The following is a 17,707-nucleotide window of genomic DNA, read 5'->3' on the forward strand; positions in this document are numbered from 1 at the left end:
TTCCTTTGGGGGCTTTCCTTGTCATATTTTCCTTGAGAAAATACCGGTGTTTATATAAATGCACGGGATGTTTCTGTTACAATTAATATGTCTGTATAAACTGCCAAGCTGCTGTCTCTGAAAGAAGCTAACATAACACCTCTTATGAGTGCTTTTGGTGTTGCTATCTCCTGTTATGCAGTGCTCTTTATGTCTAGTAGGTAGGTGACCACAGCCATCTTCCATACCTGATTTCCCTGAAAATGGTGCCTCTGGGACATTGCAACACAGGAGATGAGGAATTTTGATAACATTTCTTGTAATCCTATTTTTTCACACCACCATTATGTTTTCAAAGGCAGGAAAATTAATACAAATTTGTATTTTCTTCATGGGACTGCTTGGAGTAGGACCTTGAAGAAAGGTATTCATCGGTCCACCGTGGGTGCTGAGTGGCAAGGTTTTGTCAGTGTTTCCAAACCAGAAGGACTATGCCCTTGAACTTTTGTGTATCTATTTATTTAGTGTTCCCCTAGTTTTACATGCCACTAAGATTTGTTTTCTTTGTGAATTATTCCTAATCTGAAATACCTCTCTTTGGACTTCCACATGGGATCAGAAGTTCAGTTTTCTCATATCCCTCTGGGGGCTGACTTCCCTAGTGGAATGAATTTGAGTTTGATATCAGAGAGGAAATTGAGACAAGATATTCTGTTGCCATGTCATGCAAGGCTGTATTTCATTTTGTATGCATGTTTTTTTATTTACTTCTGCATTTGAACTGCATCTTCTACTCAACACAGGTTTTTATCCAAAATAAAACAAAACCTCTCCCCTCAAGAACTGGAACAAGATATGTTCCAGTTAAATCATGTGACTTACAGAAAAGAGTATGAAACATTAGAATTACCAGACATGTAAAGAAGTGCATGCATAGCAGCACTTCCAAACTAAAAAATCGTAGCATTAGTCTGAAATAACTTACTTTGGATTTTCCCCTTACATACATAAATTGAGGTAATGCTTAGGAAATGTATGTTGAAGTTTTTCTTTTTGTTCAAATTCAAAAGCATGTTCTACGTTGTGTTCTGTCACTGACCGCAGTGTTTTCCCAGTGTGAGGATCTGAATGCAAATGGAAAAATTTAAGAGTACTTCAGTTTTCTTACTGTTTAGGAAACCCACCAAGATCTTAATGAAAAAATTAAGTTTTTCCTATTTGTTTTTTTTTTTACCCTGGGGACAATTCTGTTCTCATTCCTTTAGCATACATCAGGATTGTGATCCTTTATTATATTTGAAGTGATCCTAAAAGATGATTATATAACATTTTTATGCTTTCCTAGAAAAAGAAAATTGTAATTTGCAATATTTTTGAACTGTTTTGTTTTGTTTTATTTTGTTTTTTAACTTTTTGCAACAGCAACAGCTCTACATTGGCTCAGCCACTGGAGTTTCACAGCTTCCTTTACACCGCTGTGATGTGTATGGAAAAGCTTGTGCTGAGTGTTGCCTTGCAAGGGACCCTTACTGTGCCTGGGATGGCTCCTCCTGCTCACGTTACTTCCCCACTGCGAAGAGGTAGGGACAGTTCTGGATGTCTGCACGGTTTGCTATTTGTTTTAACTGATGGTCTCAATATGACCAGAGGGCTTTGGAGATTTTTCAGAGGATGGTTAACCATAGCCCTTTCTCTTCCAAAGAAAACATCATTGTGAGAGCTACATGCAATACGAAGTTTTGGTTGATTTAAAGTGACCACTGCTACTTCTTGGGCTAGACTTAAAAAGCTCCTGTAAGAAAACATTCAGGGAGCAGTTGTCTCTGAAATTAACTCCTAACTTTATATTCCTTGGTAAACAGCAAAAAGAAAAAAATTCATTTTCTCTAAAAGGAGGAAGGGGCTCAAAATCAAAAAAAAATCACTACTTGACCAAGTAAATTACCCTGCGTTTTCATGAATTCTGATTCGAGAGAAATATTTCTAAAATATTTGAACATCAATACAAACTTACCTTTTTTAGTGATAGATAACATTATTGTTATTACTCAAAAGTATAACTTGTGTGTGCTGATGTGTGTCCAAGTGCTGCCAGATCAGAACAACCACTGTTTTACAGTCCCTCTGCACTGATGCTAAAGGCCTTGCAATGCAAACACTGGTGGAAAGCTGACTCCACAAGTCAAAAATATCAATTTTATTAAAAATTTACAAGTCTAGTTGCCTGATCTGAAGGTTTAGAGTACTAATTTCTTTGCCTCTCTTTATCTTTAGAACTCTTTCTCTGAAAGTATTGAAGCTAGTTACTGAAGAGCTCCTGGCTGTTGAAATAGAAATTAGGAATAACTGAAAAAGTAAACATTTGCAAATAGAAGCAGACATTGAGATTCCCTTGATAAATTGAGTAAAATGATAAAAAAAGTGCTTACATTAAATTGAATATGCCAAACATCTTGCATGTATGAAGAAACAGAGTCCAAGGGTTTATATACATAAGGGTTTATACACACGAAATTAATTGTAGCAAATACTTAGTTGAGAGTGTCAGAACCCCAAATTCCGTGTTTAGATTGGTTGTTGAAGGAGATGAAATATGGTCAAGGGTTAGAAGTTGCATAAGTGTCACAGACGTTTCAGATGGAGGGGATTAAAATTTGAAGGTTTGCATTGCAATGTGTCCTAAACAAACACTGATGATGAAAGCTGCTCATGGAACATTGGGTTCTGTTTTTGCACCAGGAAACAGAGTTAATCTGGGAGAAGCTTTTTTGTTAAATTCTTTAGAAAATAATTCAAGAACCCGTCCCAAAAGAAGAGCCAGTCAAATTTTCTCAGCTACATGGGCTAAATTCTTATTTTTGCTGGTAACATGACGATTTCTCTGGAGGAAGAAGGAAAGGAGAGGGAATAGTGAGGTTTTCAAGGAGAGTCTAAAAGATTGATGTGTTCTGAAAAGTTTTTAGGATTAGAAATCAATGGTTGAGTACTGCCTTTGAGCTCAAGGAGACAGCAAGATCAGGGGACACTGAATCACTGTTTTCTGCTACTTCCCTGCTTCTCTTTATCCCTGAACCTCATCTTTCCTCAGCATTCCTAGCACATATTCCTACTCCCAGCCAATCTCAAGATCCATAGAGCACATCATCCTGTCATTCCTCAGCTTACACTGATGGAAGAAACAGGGCTCTTTGTCTTTTCCTTATCTCTCCAACTCACTGCTACACATGGAGCCCAGTTGCCATCAGGGTTAAAGTGACTGGGACCTCTTACAGGGATTAAGGGGTGGGGGTTACTGAGGCCAAACCCGATTGCACAGCTACAGGAAAATCTTGGGGTGCAGAATTTACTTTTCTGGAGGCCTCTGTGAAAGAAAAAATTAGTGCTGCGAGCTGGGACCCAAAGAATGCATAAGGAAAAGCTGCTGTTTCTGCCACTTTCCCCCAGTTTTCCCTTGGCAGCAGCAGTAGAGTAGAGGTCTGTGTTACTGGAAGAGAGAATCCTCTGTTCACCTGGTACCTGCTGTACCCATTGCCTCGAGCCAGCTCGGAATGCATCGATGACAGAATCAGCATTGCTTAAATGTCAGCATTTCCCTAATAATAAATTCTTGTAATTTTAGGCTCCAGAAATATTGGGAAAATGGATTCCTGAGGCAATTGTACAGATGCTTTACTAATAGTTTGGTTTAGGGTTTAGGGTTTTGTTTTGTTACTTTTTTTTTTTTTTTTTTTTTTTTTAAATGAGATTTTATAAGCCATGATTTTATTTGCTTTTCTTTCTTTGTGTATTTTACAAGTCTAAATGACAGTTCAGAGCTCCTGTAGTGTGACCACTTCACTTTACCCTGTGCAGATGTGTTCTGGTTCATATTTCATAAATCACTGTGTTGATACAATGGTGATGTGTGCAACATTTTCCTGAGATTACGCTAAACATTTCATTCAAACTCCATTGACAGTAATATGAGTCTTTCCACAGACTTCTTTTTTACAAATTGTATCCTATAAATATGCTGTTTCAATATTTAGGAAGGGGTAGCAAAATTTTATGGTTCCTCATATCTTGGGTGTGACTTTGTCACTGGTAATGAGTAATATGAAGGTGGTACTGGAAATTACGATTCGTACATTTTTTAATCATATATCATTCAGCAGAAGATTCCTTCCTACTAAAGTGTGCTAAGACGTCCTCACTCATAGTTTTAAAGAAGTTTTTATTCAGAAAAATATATAAAAGTGTTCGTCCAACTTTTTTTTTCTTTTTTTTTTTTTTTTTTTTTTTTTTTGAGAAAGAAAGCTTTTGCTTTTTTTCACGTAATTAGTTTCATATTCAGCGTTTCAGTAGCTTTCAGTGGAAAGGAGTATGGTTAAAATCTTTCAGGCAAGAGGACTCAGCTGTGCAGTTGTACCTCTGTAAGAACTCCTGGTATGTGCTGATGCTGGGCGGTTAGTGAGAGCCTGCAAATAGCGCTGGTGGAGAGAAGAGATGGTCTGTGCTGCAGAACAATGGCTTTTAAAAATGTGGGCTGTTGTCACAAGGGAGTGACCAACAGGGCTTTTTACAAGGCTACTTGACTTTTGCATATCCGTTGCTGGATACCATAATCTGAAATCGCAGCATTGTTCAGCAGCCTAATCCTCTTTGTTCTCCTCTAATTTTGCAAGCCCTCAGGCTTTCTCCGATTCCTAAAGTAAAGTACTCACACTTGAAACACATCTTTGTTTGCCTCGTTCTTTTTTTCTTTCTTTTTCGTATGAAACGCGTTGCTTTGGCTCAGTTGAATTTTGTGTCACAGCTATTTAAACAAAACTAGGAGCAGACAAAGAGAGAACAGCACACGCAAAACAAAACTGTATTAAAAAACTCACTTCAATGTAATACAACTTTTTTTTTTTAGCACAGATCAATATGTTTTTCAAAAGAGCCGGTATAATTCTAACTGGGAAAAGAATATACTGTGTTAAAAAGACATGCAATCAAAGGTAGAATTCAGACGCAAGCCACAAAAGATAGAATAAATGTCATTTCAAAATCTTCCTTTTCAAGGAAGATTTTTATTTTGTGTTTTTTTTTTTTTTTTTTTTTTCTAAAGACAAAACCATTTGCAACAGTTTAATAAAAGGTTTTATCAGAAATGTTTTGGTGAAACCCATGGTGGCTGAAACGATCTATGCTTTTAAATTGGGATTTTGGAGAAAATACAGCACTTCAGCATTCTTTCAAAGTCACTCATCCTAACATTTCATCTGTCTAAAAGGTGCTGCAATGCTCAAAGTATTCTGTACTTGCACATATGTATACTTTTGATGCATGTTAAACTCTACAGTATGTCTTTTAGTCCTTCAGCAGTCCCTGTAGCTGTGGATCAAGTAGTGAATTATACTATGACCAGTATTGCCCACACAATTAAAATAAACTTCATATTTGTTTTTCTTCGGTATTTACTTGATACTAATAATTAGCATTAAACATTATTTCTGTAGTATCTCAGTGCAAGAGGTATGTATTTACCAGTTTCTGAAGACTTCACCTGTAAGAGTAAAGCCTGTTTCTACATAACAATAATGCACAGAACTTAGTAGTAACAATATGATTTCCTTATTAGCGTTGTTTAGGTGCACTTGTGACCTCCGTAATTATAGAAATGTTCCATTTGTTGGTGTTGAGGCCGAGAAGGGCACTAACAGATTTCAAATGTGATCTTTGCAGGCGCACCAGACGACAAGACATCCGAAATGGGGACCCGCTCACCCACTGCTCAGACCTGCAGCATCACAGTGAGTTATGGGCACCACTGAAGTGCAGATAATTTGTATGTAATCTACAGACTGTGCACAAGTAGAGTAGGAGGCATGTGAATGATTTGTTGGTGAAATTGTCTCAAACATCTGCAAAAGATGAATATAATACATCATTATTCTAATTTAAATAGCTTACAATAGCTTGACACTGAAGTCTGTTTGGGTTTGGTTGGGTTTTTTTCTTGTTGTTGTTTTCCTCAGATAAACACTTTAAGCATTTTAATTTTCCTGCTTCTCTTCCCTGACAATTTCGTAACATCACATTAGGCATATTAAATCAGAAAAGAATTGCATTTCCTTCATGACAGCAAGAAATATGTCCATGTTGCTGTGCATAGTTTGCATAAGATGATAGTCAAATCAAATTACAAACCAAATGTGTTTCTAACTATCTTGGCGAAATAGTTGTGACCTTTGTTGGTGTCACACTAAAAGCTCTGAGGATCAGGATGTTCTTGCAGCAGGCATGTCCCTGTGTGCTTTCAGCATGGGTTTTCTTAGATGTATTTTGGTTTGCTTTTTTGTCAGCTGTTTCATTTTCACAGTGTATTCATCAGCCTCCTTTCCTGACTTGTTTGACTGACAGACTTCTCACAGTTACTAATTTGTTGCCAAACTTTTCAGAAGACCTTCACTTAGAAAACTAAAAATGTCAATTTTGCCGTAAGTGAGGGGAACACTTAGGCAATGCTTCCCTCTGCTGGAAAAAAATGGTTCCTCATGATTGTGGCACGTCTGCAGGAACTTTTCACACAGAATATTCTGATTTTGAAGGGACTCATTGAGTCCAGCTTTTAACTGAATGGCCCATACGGGGATCCTCAATCCCTCAACCACGGTGTAATTAGCACCATGCTCTAACCAACTGACCTAATCTCAGGGTTAAGCCACTGTGAAAAATAAGGAGGTGACTGAAAATGGAGATACCTCAAAACCCTCTTCTCCTTCCAGTCCATGTAATAGCAAAAATGATAAATAGTCCTCAATTTTACTTTCGTGTTAACTGTAATTCACTACCAACATGTTTCACTAATAGTTTTCTCTATCTTTATTTCAAGCATTTGAAACTCACAGGTGACATTACTATAGGTTTTCTTTTTACTCTGATTATCAGACTTATGCCAAGTTACTTAGAAGGAAAAAGGAGTTTTAAAGTGCATGAACAGACCGTGGTCAGTATGTAGTTGTCACATTTTGAGAGCTCATGAAAGTACAACTAGTTTAGATTTGAAATAGTCAATTGTGACTAGTAGAAAGCTCACAAATTTCCCATTGCATGATATCGAGTAATTTTTACACAGTGAAGATAAGACCATCCTTATACTGAGAATGAAATTTTCAGTTCCACAGTAGGAAAGTTTCACCAGGCACTAAACATTATTTTAATACCAGCAGAAGCATTTCTTAGCATTATGTCTTAACTCTCTGAACATTTCACTCCTGAGCAAAACTATGAACTGGTCTACCACAGGTCTGTTCATTTTAATGTTCTATAACATTTGCTTGCTGTGTTTTATACAACTGTAGGTCTGTTCTTTTTTTTTTTTTTTTTTTTTTTTTTCATAAATGAAAAAAGCATTTCAAAACACGTTGGATTTATGTCTTCTCATTTTTTTTAAACATATTTGTCTGAAAAAGATTCTTTTTGTCCGAAGGGAAGAGACTAATCAGTTTTTTTCTTTAATAGTCATGAGAACTCAAGGTCTGTAAAGGTAATTATATGGTAGACCTGATCAAAAGGAGTTTTAATACAGCTTTGCCAAAATGAGCAGAGCAAATACAAAACAAGATAAGACAGCATTAGAAGGATGAGTAAATTGCAAAAATTAGTGAGGGAATGCAGTTTTGGATCCTAGACTTGAAGGATGCATGTCATAATATTTACTGAATGGTTTAGATTGGTCTTAAAAGAAATTTTCTCTAAATCACTTGAGTTGTAAATCCATTACATTTTCCTATACTCACTTGTCATTTACACATGATCATACATAATACAGATGAATGCATGGCCTATAAATTTCCCATGCCAACTTATGCTGAGTTTTTTCCTTGTTTGTGACTAGTAGTTCCTTGGACAACAGATGAAGAATTGGGTTTGTCTATAGCCAAAAACGGCTTCAAAAATCATTTACTACTTGTCTACAGATTCATTTGCAGGAAGTGCCAATTGATTCTCCATGTGAACCAACAAAACTATGAAAAAAGAATACTGTCTTAATGTATAGCTTTTAAAGACATTGCAGAAACCAACTTTGCAATCAGTCTGAAGCAATAATATTTTTAATAAGGTTTATGTGGCATTTTCAGTTGATCTTTGGTGCAAATGTATAAGTATTAAATGACTGCACAGCAACATTAGAGGGAGCTGAGGATCCTTCACTGTACAGCTGTTTGTTTAAATCTAAAAGCATGGTCACCTTTGTGGCAGCTAAAGGAGAATTTTTGTTTAAGTGTAACATACTAGATCTATCAAGAAATAATCAAATTTGGGGTTTTTTGAAGAAGAACTTGTTAAAGAAGAGGTACTTTTTTTTTTTTTTTTTTTTTTTTTAACATGATTTATCCCAGGGGAAATTCAAAGAATCACTTTGAATTGAACTGTATTGTGAGATTAATTCATCTGCAAAACAATCTTGGTATAAGTACTTAGCCTTTCATACTTCTTCGGTTGTGTAAGAAATTATGTACTTAAAGGATATTTATCAGGGTAGTAAACTGATACTGCTGTTGGCTTCATTTTGGGAATTACTGCTTTCAGAAAGGATTTTGGGCTGAAATTTATTACCAACTTCATAACTTCTATGATTTTCTAATTCCTCCAGCTGCTTTTCTGAACTTCTTAGACTTTCACTCTTCCGTCCAGTCTCTTCAGCTTCTCAGTCCCAAAGCTGCACTCTGATCCTGTGATTATTTCATCACTGCCTACTTTCTTGCACTCCATGTGCTCAATATTGCATAACTTTATAGACATTTCTGGACCTGCCTTCTGATCCTTCAAATCATGGAAATGGAAATTGAAGGATCTCTAAAAGTCTGACTCTCTCATTGTGTGTCTGTCACCCATATTGTGTTTTCTGCAGCTGTGAAGGAGGACTTCACCCACTTTCCATGGTGTTCTCTAACACACTAGAATGTCATAGACCAGATCCAAAGAAACAGAAGTTTGGAATGGTATCAGAGTGCACAGTTTCTTAAAAAACTTGTGACTAGCTTCTTAGATACTAAGAACATTCTAGGTACCTAAGTTTCCCAGCAGAAACTTCTCTATATACTTAAAAGTATGCTGCTACTCATGGGCCATAGGACTTTTACCAAAAATACCTGGTTTTGTTCTTTATACTGATATTTATGATTTAGAAAACTGCCTCCCCTGGATCTAATGAGAGCAGTGTAACATCTGATCTGCCACTGTGTAATTCACTTGTACTAAGCCATGTTCATGAAAATATAATGAAGTGGAGCTGCAAGCCCCTAGTGAGTAATCTGCTGGTTAAATCATCCTTTTAGGATGCTGGACCCAGTGGATGAGAACCCAAAGTTCACTTAGGCTTAGAAATTGGACTTGATATTCCTACTTCCATTACCCTAACTATCAGATTGCTGTTGTTGAAGATGGGCCATTCTGCAGTTACAGTTCAGGGACCCTGGGAGAGGAATTGAGACAGGGTGTGCATCCTAGAGTGAAATCCCTGTGTTTCCATCCTTTACTATGGAAGCCTGTAGATCCTGTTTCACAGAAACTCATCACTGGGGCACTAACATATGTGTCCCGGGCTACAAAAGGGGATATTTTCTACTAAGTGTCTTATGCTGAAGGCCTGTATGTGCTGACTGTTGTGGATCCCAGTTCAGACATCAAACAACTTCTCTCTGTGTGAGGATATCTGACTGCCTGCTCAGCCACATGAATTTTGTTCCTTAATTAGAGCATTTAACTTGTAACAGAAGAGTTCAGTACATCAGTCAGCCATTCACAGTGTTAAATCTGAACCCATCAGTTATTTCCAATCTTTATCTTATCACTTCTAGCTTTATTCAGTTCGTCTCTTCACATACTACCAGTTCCTCTGTTTCAATGACACAAAATCACCGTGCTCCATCTCAGACCTCACCACCTTGGCTATATTCTATTCCAGCTGTTTTACCCTTCTCTTGCTCCTTTGCTTTCTAATTCATTCCTCCACTGCTCTCTGTCTTCCTGAGCCATAGCTGTACTGACATTCTTCATGGGAATGTGGTTTATGGGAGATGTTGTAAAAGTTGTTTCACTTGGCTTTTAATAGAACACCCCACTCACTTGGTTAAAAGGTCCACAATCCGGCAGAGGAAGGCAAGCAAACCCACTTCCTATTTGTTTAGTGTTAATAGGCTATTTGATGTTTTCTGAGAACTGGGCAAGCACCAGTCCTTACTCTGCTCCACATCCCTTCTGCCATCCTCTCTCAGGGCTGAAAGCCATTATTGAAAATCATATGTGATTCTGTATCAACATAAGCCAGGAGCTCAATTTTACTTTTACCTTTGTCACAGTCATCTAACAAACAACCTGCGTTTGCTAAACAGCATAGCCAGTAGGAGAAGGGCACGGTTGGGACCAAACAAAAGTGGACAAAGGATTACTCTGACAGAGTTTTAAATAGACATAATTTTCCTGTTAAAGCATATCAAAAGAAGTTCCTTAAAGATTTCCAGGGCTAAAACTCAAATGTGAAAAATGGAAAGAAAGACAAAGAATGGCAAGGAGTCGGGAAACCCCGTGAGATCAACACAGTGTTAAACAGCCTACCCACCCCTTCCTCATCTACTCTTCAGGATTATTGTTCTGTTGCCACTTAAGTCCGTACCAGCATTTTAAAGAGCTAAAGTGGAGAGTTGAAACATGATGCCTTAAATCCTCTGTGGTATTGGAGAAGAATCAAATACCATATAAGTCTGATAGCTATGTGATATTTCCAGCAAGCTGATGAATATCTTGAAACATTGTTGTTACAAAAGGAAGTAATTTATTTAACTTTCTTTCGCCCCCCCTAATGTCTGGTTTATTAACCTCATTACATTTCCATAAATTATATCAGTATGAGAGGAAATGATTAATTGAAGATCGTTTCCTCAAAAACATTATTCCTGGTCATTAACAGCTTCAGCAAACTGCAGTGCCATATAATGTAAACACATTATTCTACTTTTAAATAGCCTCATGTTTTATTACTTTGCTCTAAAGTATTATGACCATAGAGCCCAGGAGGCATCATTACAAACATTCTGCAACTACACCCTGAGTTTTCTCATTGCATACAGTTTGCTATTAAAAATTCTTGTCATGTCCTAGATGTTTTCTTTGATGAATAATAATGAGGCTTACACAAAATTTCACCATTAAATTCATTAACTTCACATATTGAGATGTTAACAGCTGTTAGAATTAAAAATAGCAATTAAAAAACCCCGAAAACCAGTAAACCGAAAAACCTACTATGGGTCCTTACAGAGACAGAGTTGTTGATGGAGATTATTCAAATGATATATTGATATGGGGAATTTTTTAAAAAGTTTTTATCTTTAAACACTTAAAGAAGCCCAAATTCTAAACAAAAAATTACTCAGCAATTAAGGGTTAGTTTCCTGGTAATTTTTTTTTCTCTTTTTTTCATGTTTTACAGATAACCCAAACGGTCAGGCCCTGGAGGAAAAGATTATCTATGGAGTAGAGAATAGCAGCACTTTCCTGGAGTGCAGTCCGAAATCTCAGCGTGCTGTAGTCTACTGGCAATTCCAGAAGCAAAATGATGATCGCAAAGAAGAGGTACAGTAAAATAAAGAGATGTAACTAATTTTCTCTGTAAAGATAGACTTCAGTCTGAGTCCTTCCCAGAATAATTTTGGTTGAGCAGAACTTCTTTCGAATATATGAGTTCCATTGTTCTTCAGCATATTCTCAGTCTTAAAATTCTGTAAGCTCCCTGATAGCTTTTACAGATTGTTACAGCAGCAAGTGTTCATATCCTCTCCTTGCTGAGACTCCCTGCAAAACACACTTGTTTGCATCAGAGATCCCAGAAACAGAAAAAGCTTGCATTCTAACTGTGACCTGAAACATCATACAAAGATTATACAAGCTTAAATATCACAAAAGACTTAAAATTGCCTTTGAGGAAAAGTTTGACTGCTTTCCCCTAATCATACTGTTCGACTGAAGCACAGTCTGGCAGGAGCATCCCATGTGCTGCATGTTCTGGGACTTTACTGTAGATAGCAGTCAGAATGAAGAACTGAGAACTGTAATGGACACAAGAGTATGAAAACTTACTTTCATCAAAAGCAGTATTCATACAGCCAGAAACACTTATTTTCCCTGTTTGCATTACGCTAAGTTGATATTTATTTTTCTCCTTCTCTTGTCACCAACATTCTTATGTTATTAATCACCCAAGTTTTCAAGTGGTATCAAGCCAGGTCACGCATATCTTAGGAGAACAATCTACTTTGGTAGGTAGGGAGGTTAAGCTAGGGAACAAAAACTCATTTGTTATGTTGAAGTATTTGTAAGTATGCATACATGTATTTAAAGCATATTCAGAATAGTTATATTAGCTGCTTTAAATATCTTTTTTTTGTTTGCGTAAGTCGAAAATTATAAAGAATTTATTCTCAGTGAGAGAACAGCAAACAGGCTTGTGCCTTTTCCATCTGCAGGAACATGTGCATTCAGAGAATGAGGTTACATTCTAGATAGGAATTATTTCCAAAAAAAAGAGGTATTTTGAACAGCTGCTTTTTGAATATTAAAATTTTGAGATTTGGTCAAAAATCAGTTGCTTGTTTGTGAATTTTCCACTTAGGCAGAACCTACTTCTATGCATGAGGGTTTTTGTAGTAAGGAACAACAGGAAGACAAATAACCCTTCCTACAAATGGATCGAGATTTGACTAAAAGATAATGGTGAATGAGACCTCAGCAATACAGCCAAATGAATCCATGTTGACTCTGCTGATTACAGGCTCAGATCTTCTGTAATCTTTCCAACAACTCCATCTGACGTAGCTGAAACAGATCTTTGTTCAGCAGCAGTAGTTGCTAAGGAGTAAATTCCTAATTCCCCAAACTCTTGGCATTATATCAGTTTTTCCAAAAGATTTGAGCCTTTCATGATTACAGATGAATGGCAAAGGGTTTTTGTGGGTTTGGGAATTCTTGGCCAAGTCTTACCAGTTAAAAGGAGCAGTAATAAAGAAGTAGCATGGTTAGAGGATAATGTACCACATAGATGAAAAATAACTATTGAAATTACCACTTTTTCCCCAATACAGATAAAAGTGGATGACCACATGATCCGGACAGAACAGGGCCTATTGCTACGAAGTCTCCACCGGAGAGACTCTGGTGTTTATTTTTGTCATGCTGTGGAGCATGGCTTCATGCAAACCTTGCTCAAGGTGACCCTTGAAGTGATCGACAACGACCACCTGGAAGAGCTGCTCCATAAGGAAGAAGATGGTGATGGCTCCAAGATCAAGGATGCCACCAACAGCATGACCCCCAGCCAGAAGATCTGGTACAGAGACTTCATGCAGTTGATCAACCACCCCAATCTCAACACAATGGATGAGTTCTGTGAGCAGGTTTGGAAAAGAGACCGCAAACAGCGCCGGCAAAGGCCTGCCAATGCGCAGGTGAACACAAATAAGTGGAAGCACCTACAAGAGAATAAAAAAGGTAGAAACAGGAGGACCCATGAATTTGAGAGGGCACCACGTAGTGTCTGAGCTACATTACCTCTAGGAACCTCATTCAAGTAGAAACTTGTATAGACAGATAACTGGAAAAAAAATGCAATATTCATGAACTTTTTCATGGCATTATGTGGATGTTTACAAGAGTGGAAAGTTCAAACAGTTTCCACTAGGTTTAAATAAAATCCATTTCTAACTTTCCTAGCAAGTCCTTCCTCTCTGCTCTGATTCTAAAACCAGAAAAGACCAGAGTTTCAAGGATGATAACTCACCTGGACCTAGCTTACTGCTCAAAAACTTCTGCAAGTATTCAGCAGGCAAGTTTTACTTTCTCTTTTGACGGAGATATAAAGAAAATGCTGTATTTCATGCTGTCATCTTACAGAAAAGAAAAACAAGCCCCACCTTTCATCATCAGCACTATCATTTCTAGACTTATATTAAACTGCATGAACTCATTAAGCTGATGAACGTCTAAACACGTGATTGGACACAAGGATTTTGTTCTTGTTTTGTCTACCAGTTCTCCTGTTTATATGTGCTAGAAGAGGAAAAACAATACTGAATGAGATTGATTGTAGAAATCTGAACAACATAAGCCATCCATCATCTGGAAGAAAATAAATTTGGAGTACACTGGCCTACTACTGATGACTTCTTTCAGCTTTGATCTAAAGATGTATTTTATTAAAAGTATAATTTAAATGTACTATGAAAAAATATGCAGCAAACATTAGCTCCTTTCTAAAATAGATTAGACTTTTTGTCTTAGAAATATTGTACTTTCTAGTTATTGGTTTAGAGGAAAAAAAGACAAGTTCCAATTATGACTGCTTTATTCTTTGGTTTGGGAAAACTTCCAGGGGAGCTGGTCACACTGCAGTTAACCTCCTCCCCTGTCAGTAATCTATATGACATGTAACTTCAAAGCAATTTTAAAACTAAGCTGTTTTAACATGAAAGTCACTGTATAGGATGGAATTATTCTGCATTCTGTTTTTCTAAGTATGGTATTTGAAATTATTCAACTTGTATAATACCTTGCTTATAGATTGAACCAATGAAGAGGAGAGCATTGATTTTCAGTTGTATATTTTTTTTTAATTAAAAAAATAGCATTAAAATACCCTCCGTTCATTACACTCTTGCTTTCTTGGTTCATATTTGTGAATGCTAATATTTAAATACTGATGCTCATAGACTGTCATATATCCATGAGCAAAGCTCACATTCGGTTTAAGGAGTTGTGTTCCCAGCTCTGTTGTAGAGATTTGTCCACACTACTGACTCTCAGTGCTCTGTTCTTTCTGTGGGCCAGATCACCAAAATGCAAAGAAACAGGACTAGGCCATGTAAATAACAACCCCAAAGCCAGCTCCCCATTTTAAAATCTGAGGGACAGTTTTATCTGTGGGTGAAATCTGCTGAAGTACTAAATTGGAGAAGTTCAGCTTAAGGCTAGTTTTTCCCAACAGAAAATTTGGTCCTGCACTTCTGTCTTATTCTATATACAGGAGAGCAACAGGGTAAAACAGACAATGTACTTGCATCATGAGTGTCAGTTTAGGGTTGTAAGTAGTGGATTTATTCACCTCAGCACAGATGTGCCTTTGGTCCCCAGTTCTATGGTGTCCAGTTCTTTTGAGATCATCTTTCTCCAGCCTCCCATATTTTACCTTGGTAGAGTCTGTAAATGACATCATTTCAAATAATGTCATTGTGGGGAAAATTACTAGAACAAAATCCTTAGTTTGCTAAAGGAGCTTTTATATAAAAGTGTGTCTGCACTGATGACTGATCTGTTTTGTTGTTATTCACTCTGTGGTATTTAATTTATCAATTTATTACTACACTATCAATCAGCCTTATCAGATAAAATAAAACACAGTTGCTGTGACAGTGTCTCCCACAATGTGCCCCAGTCTCCTTGCCACTCACTAATTCAAGTATCCTTCTGCTTAGTGAAGCCTTAGCTTCTCTCCTCCGTAGAAATTGGATTTTCACTAACAGCTGAGTTACTTCAGTCCCTTTTGAATCCTTTGGAGGGGATGAACTTGCAGGATTTTTTGTCATTTAATTCTTCAGAACAAAAAGTCATTGAATAGGCTAGGACAAGGCTGTAGGGCCATGATTTAAGAAAGCACTTGGGAATTTATTTTTAAAGCAGCTTTAAGTCTCTCTTATGTTTAACCTGACTCTTGTGAACTTCAGTATGCTGGTAAATTCCCATTATTTTGTGATGAGCTGAATATGGATGAATTAAAACATAAGTTCAACTATGTGCTTTTTTTGTGTAGAAGTATTAATTTTTCAGCTCAGCTTATGGTTAATTTCTGAGCACTGTTGTCAAATGAATTATTTAATTTTAATCACAGAACATTTAGCCTTTTGCGAAGGGCTATTGTGTACCATCTAGTTACTACAATACTCTTCTTTAAAAAAGGAAAGAGTTTTAAAATGAACCTTGTAGAATTCAGTGGGAAAAATACAGATTTATTTCAATAGACCCCAAATCACTTTGTTTCCTTTTTTACAGATTCATTGAATTGCTGTGTAACTTTTTTTCTCTTCCATGTTCATAGCAACTGGTTCTATAGCAACTTGCTACAAAATAAATGAAACAAAACCATCATCTTTCACAATGCATGAAGAAGGAACATATTAAATAAAGTCAGAATTCTAAGATATTTTTTTCTATACTGAGAAAGATAATCTGTGGGAACAAAATTACAGAAGTTGCAACATTTTTACCATGACCTGGCAGTCTCATTGAACAATAGATATGATCATATCTTACAAACTTCAACCCAGTCCTCACTGACATGAGTAGTCTTGTTTAATTTTTTGTATTTTTTATATAAAGAAGAGGGCAAAAGATCAAGCCAACAGTGGAAATTTTTGATTTTCAGGTTCATGTTATGGTCAAGTTAAAGCAACATGTAATACTGATGTGAAATGAAATTTTTTTTCAGAAAGCATAGGCCTTAATGAATTAATGTATAGAAAGATGCCCTGCAGCTTCAGTAAGATTCATACTCACTTTTATGTCATTATTGTTTAAAGCAACATAAAATTTGAAAATAAAGATTAAAATGATATTTCTGTAAATGACCAATAAAACCCTCTAAACCTTTAGTTACAAACTTTAGAAAAAGTAAGTAAAAAGTTGTGTTTAAGCTGGAGAGAATTTATAACCAGAAAGGTCTATTTTCATTTGTTTTAAGATATCCATCTGCATGGAACAAAAATATATTGAATCTTATTCTTACTCATCTACTCTTTGCACTTGCACAGACACTGAAATGGGAATTCGTTCTGCGGCTCCTAAAAACTATATGGTTATGCTAAACTGTAACATCAAACTGAGAAAATGTGCATCTTTGCAAAACAAAGTTAAATCCTCATGACCCAATAAAGTCTCTATGTAAAAAAATTAAATTAAATGCATGTGAATGCGCATTTACTGTTCCTTTTTATGTATTATTTAGTGAATATCAATGGTATGTGTTTAATAGTTCGGTTTTTGCTACCTACACATTAGTCAAAAGAGATGTAAATATTTTTGACTAGATAAGGAGGTACAGTGTAAAGTACTGTTATCTAGAGGTACTCCATTTCGGTGTGTTCAGCAAAATACTAAAATGCAAGATTTTGCCACAGAGGTGATAGGGTGGTTTATTTGCTATGTCAGTGTCTGAGTTGTGCGCTTCTTCTTTAAATGCATTCCTCACTGGGTAGTAAATAATTCCACTTCTGTATTTATCACTTCAATTCAGATGGGAACTAGAAAACTGGAGAGAAAGTGTAATGAAACTGCTGCTGTAAATTATTTCTTTTAGCATGTATTCAGTTGTTAAATAAACATTTCTTCCAAATATTTGAAGTTCAGTGTCTTGACTGTTTAGACAGAAGTGTGCCCTGTAACCTTCATGAGCATATGGAGTGCATTGTTGCCAATATAATGTATATGAGCTCTGTTTATTAGGCCAGAAGGATTGCTATTTCTATTAATGGCATTTTTTGTTTCTTTTTTGAAGACTACAAACTAATAAGCCTGAAATGAAAGGCAGGAACTTATCTTCAGCCTATCTTTTGGCACAGCTGCTGAGCTTGTGCAGATAGAGCCAGATATACACACCCCTACTTTCCCCTCTGCCTGTGAACCAAACTGTAAATTAGCCTGGAAGACATGTAAA

General features: G+C 36.6%; 1 protein-coding gene across 2 annotated transcripts in view; it reads left to right on the plus strand.

Annotated features, from left to right (window-relative positions):
- Positions 1-17,380, plus strand: part of SEMA3A (semaphorin 3A) — a 166,041-nt gene extending 148,661 nt beyond the window's left edge. For both annotated transcript variants that reach the window (XM_066182774.1, XM_066182775.1), the window contains 4 exons: positions 1,402-1,559; positions 5,689-5,756; positions 11,441-11,583; positions 13,089-17,380. In XM_066182774.1, the coding sequence (XP_066038871.1) occupies positions 1,402-1,559; positions 5,689-5,756; positions 11,441-11,583; positions 13,089-13,544 (825 nt within the window). In that variant the 3' untranslated portion in view covers positions 13,545-17,380. The remainder of the gene's footprint in view (positions 1-1,401; positions 1,560-5,688; positions 5,757-11,440; positions 11,584-13,088) is intronic.
- Positions 17,381-17,707: the final 327 nt, after the last annotated feature.

Source organism: Chamaea fasciata, unplaced genomic scaffold, assembly GCF_029207755.1.
Source record: "Chamaea fasciata isolate MVZ Bird 193981 ecotype frontalis unplaced genomic scaffold, bChaFas1.0.hap1 SCAF_5, whole genome shotgun sequence".
NCBI lineage: Eukaryota > Metazoa > Chordata > Aves > Passeriformes > Sylviidae > Chamaea > Chamaea fasciata.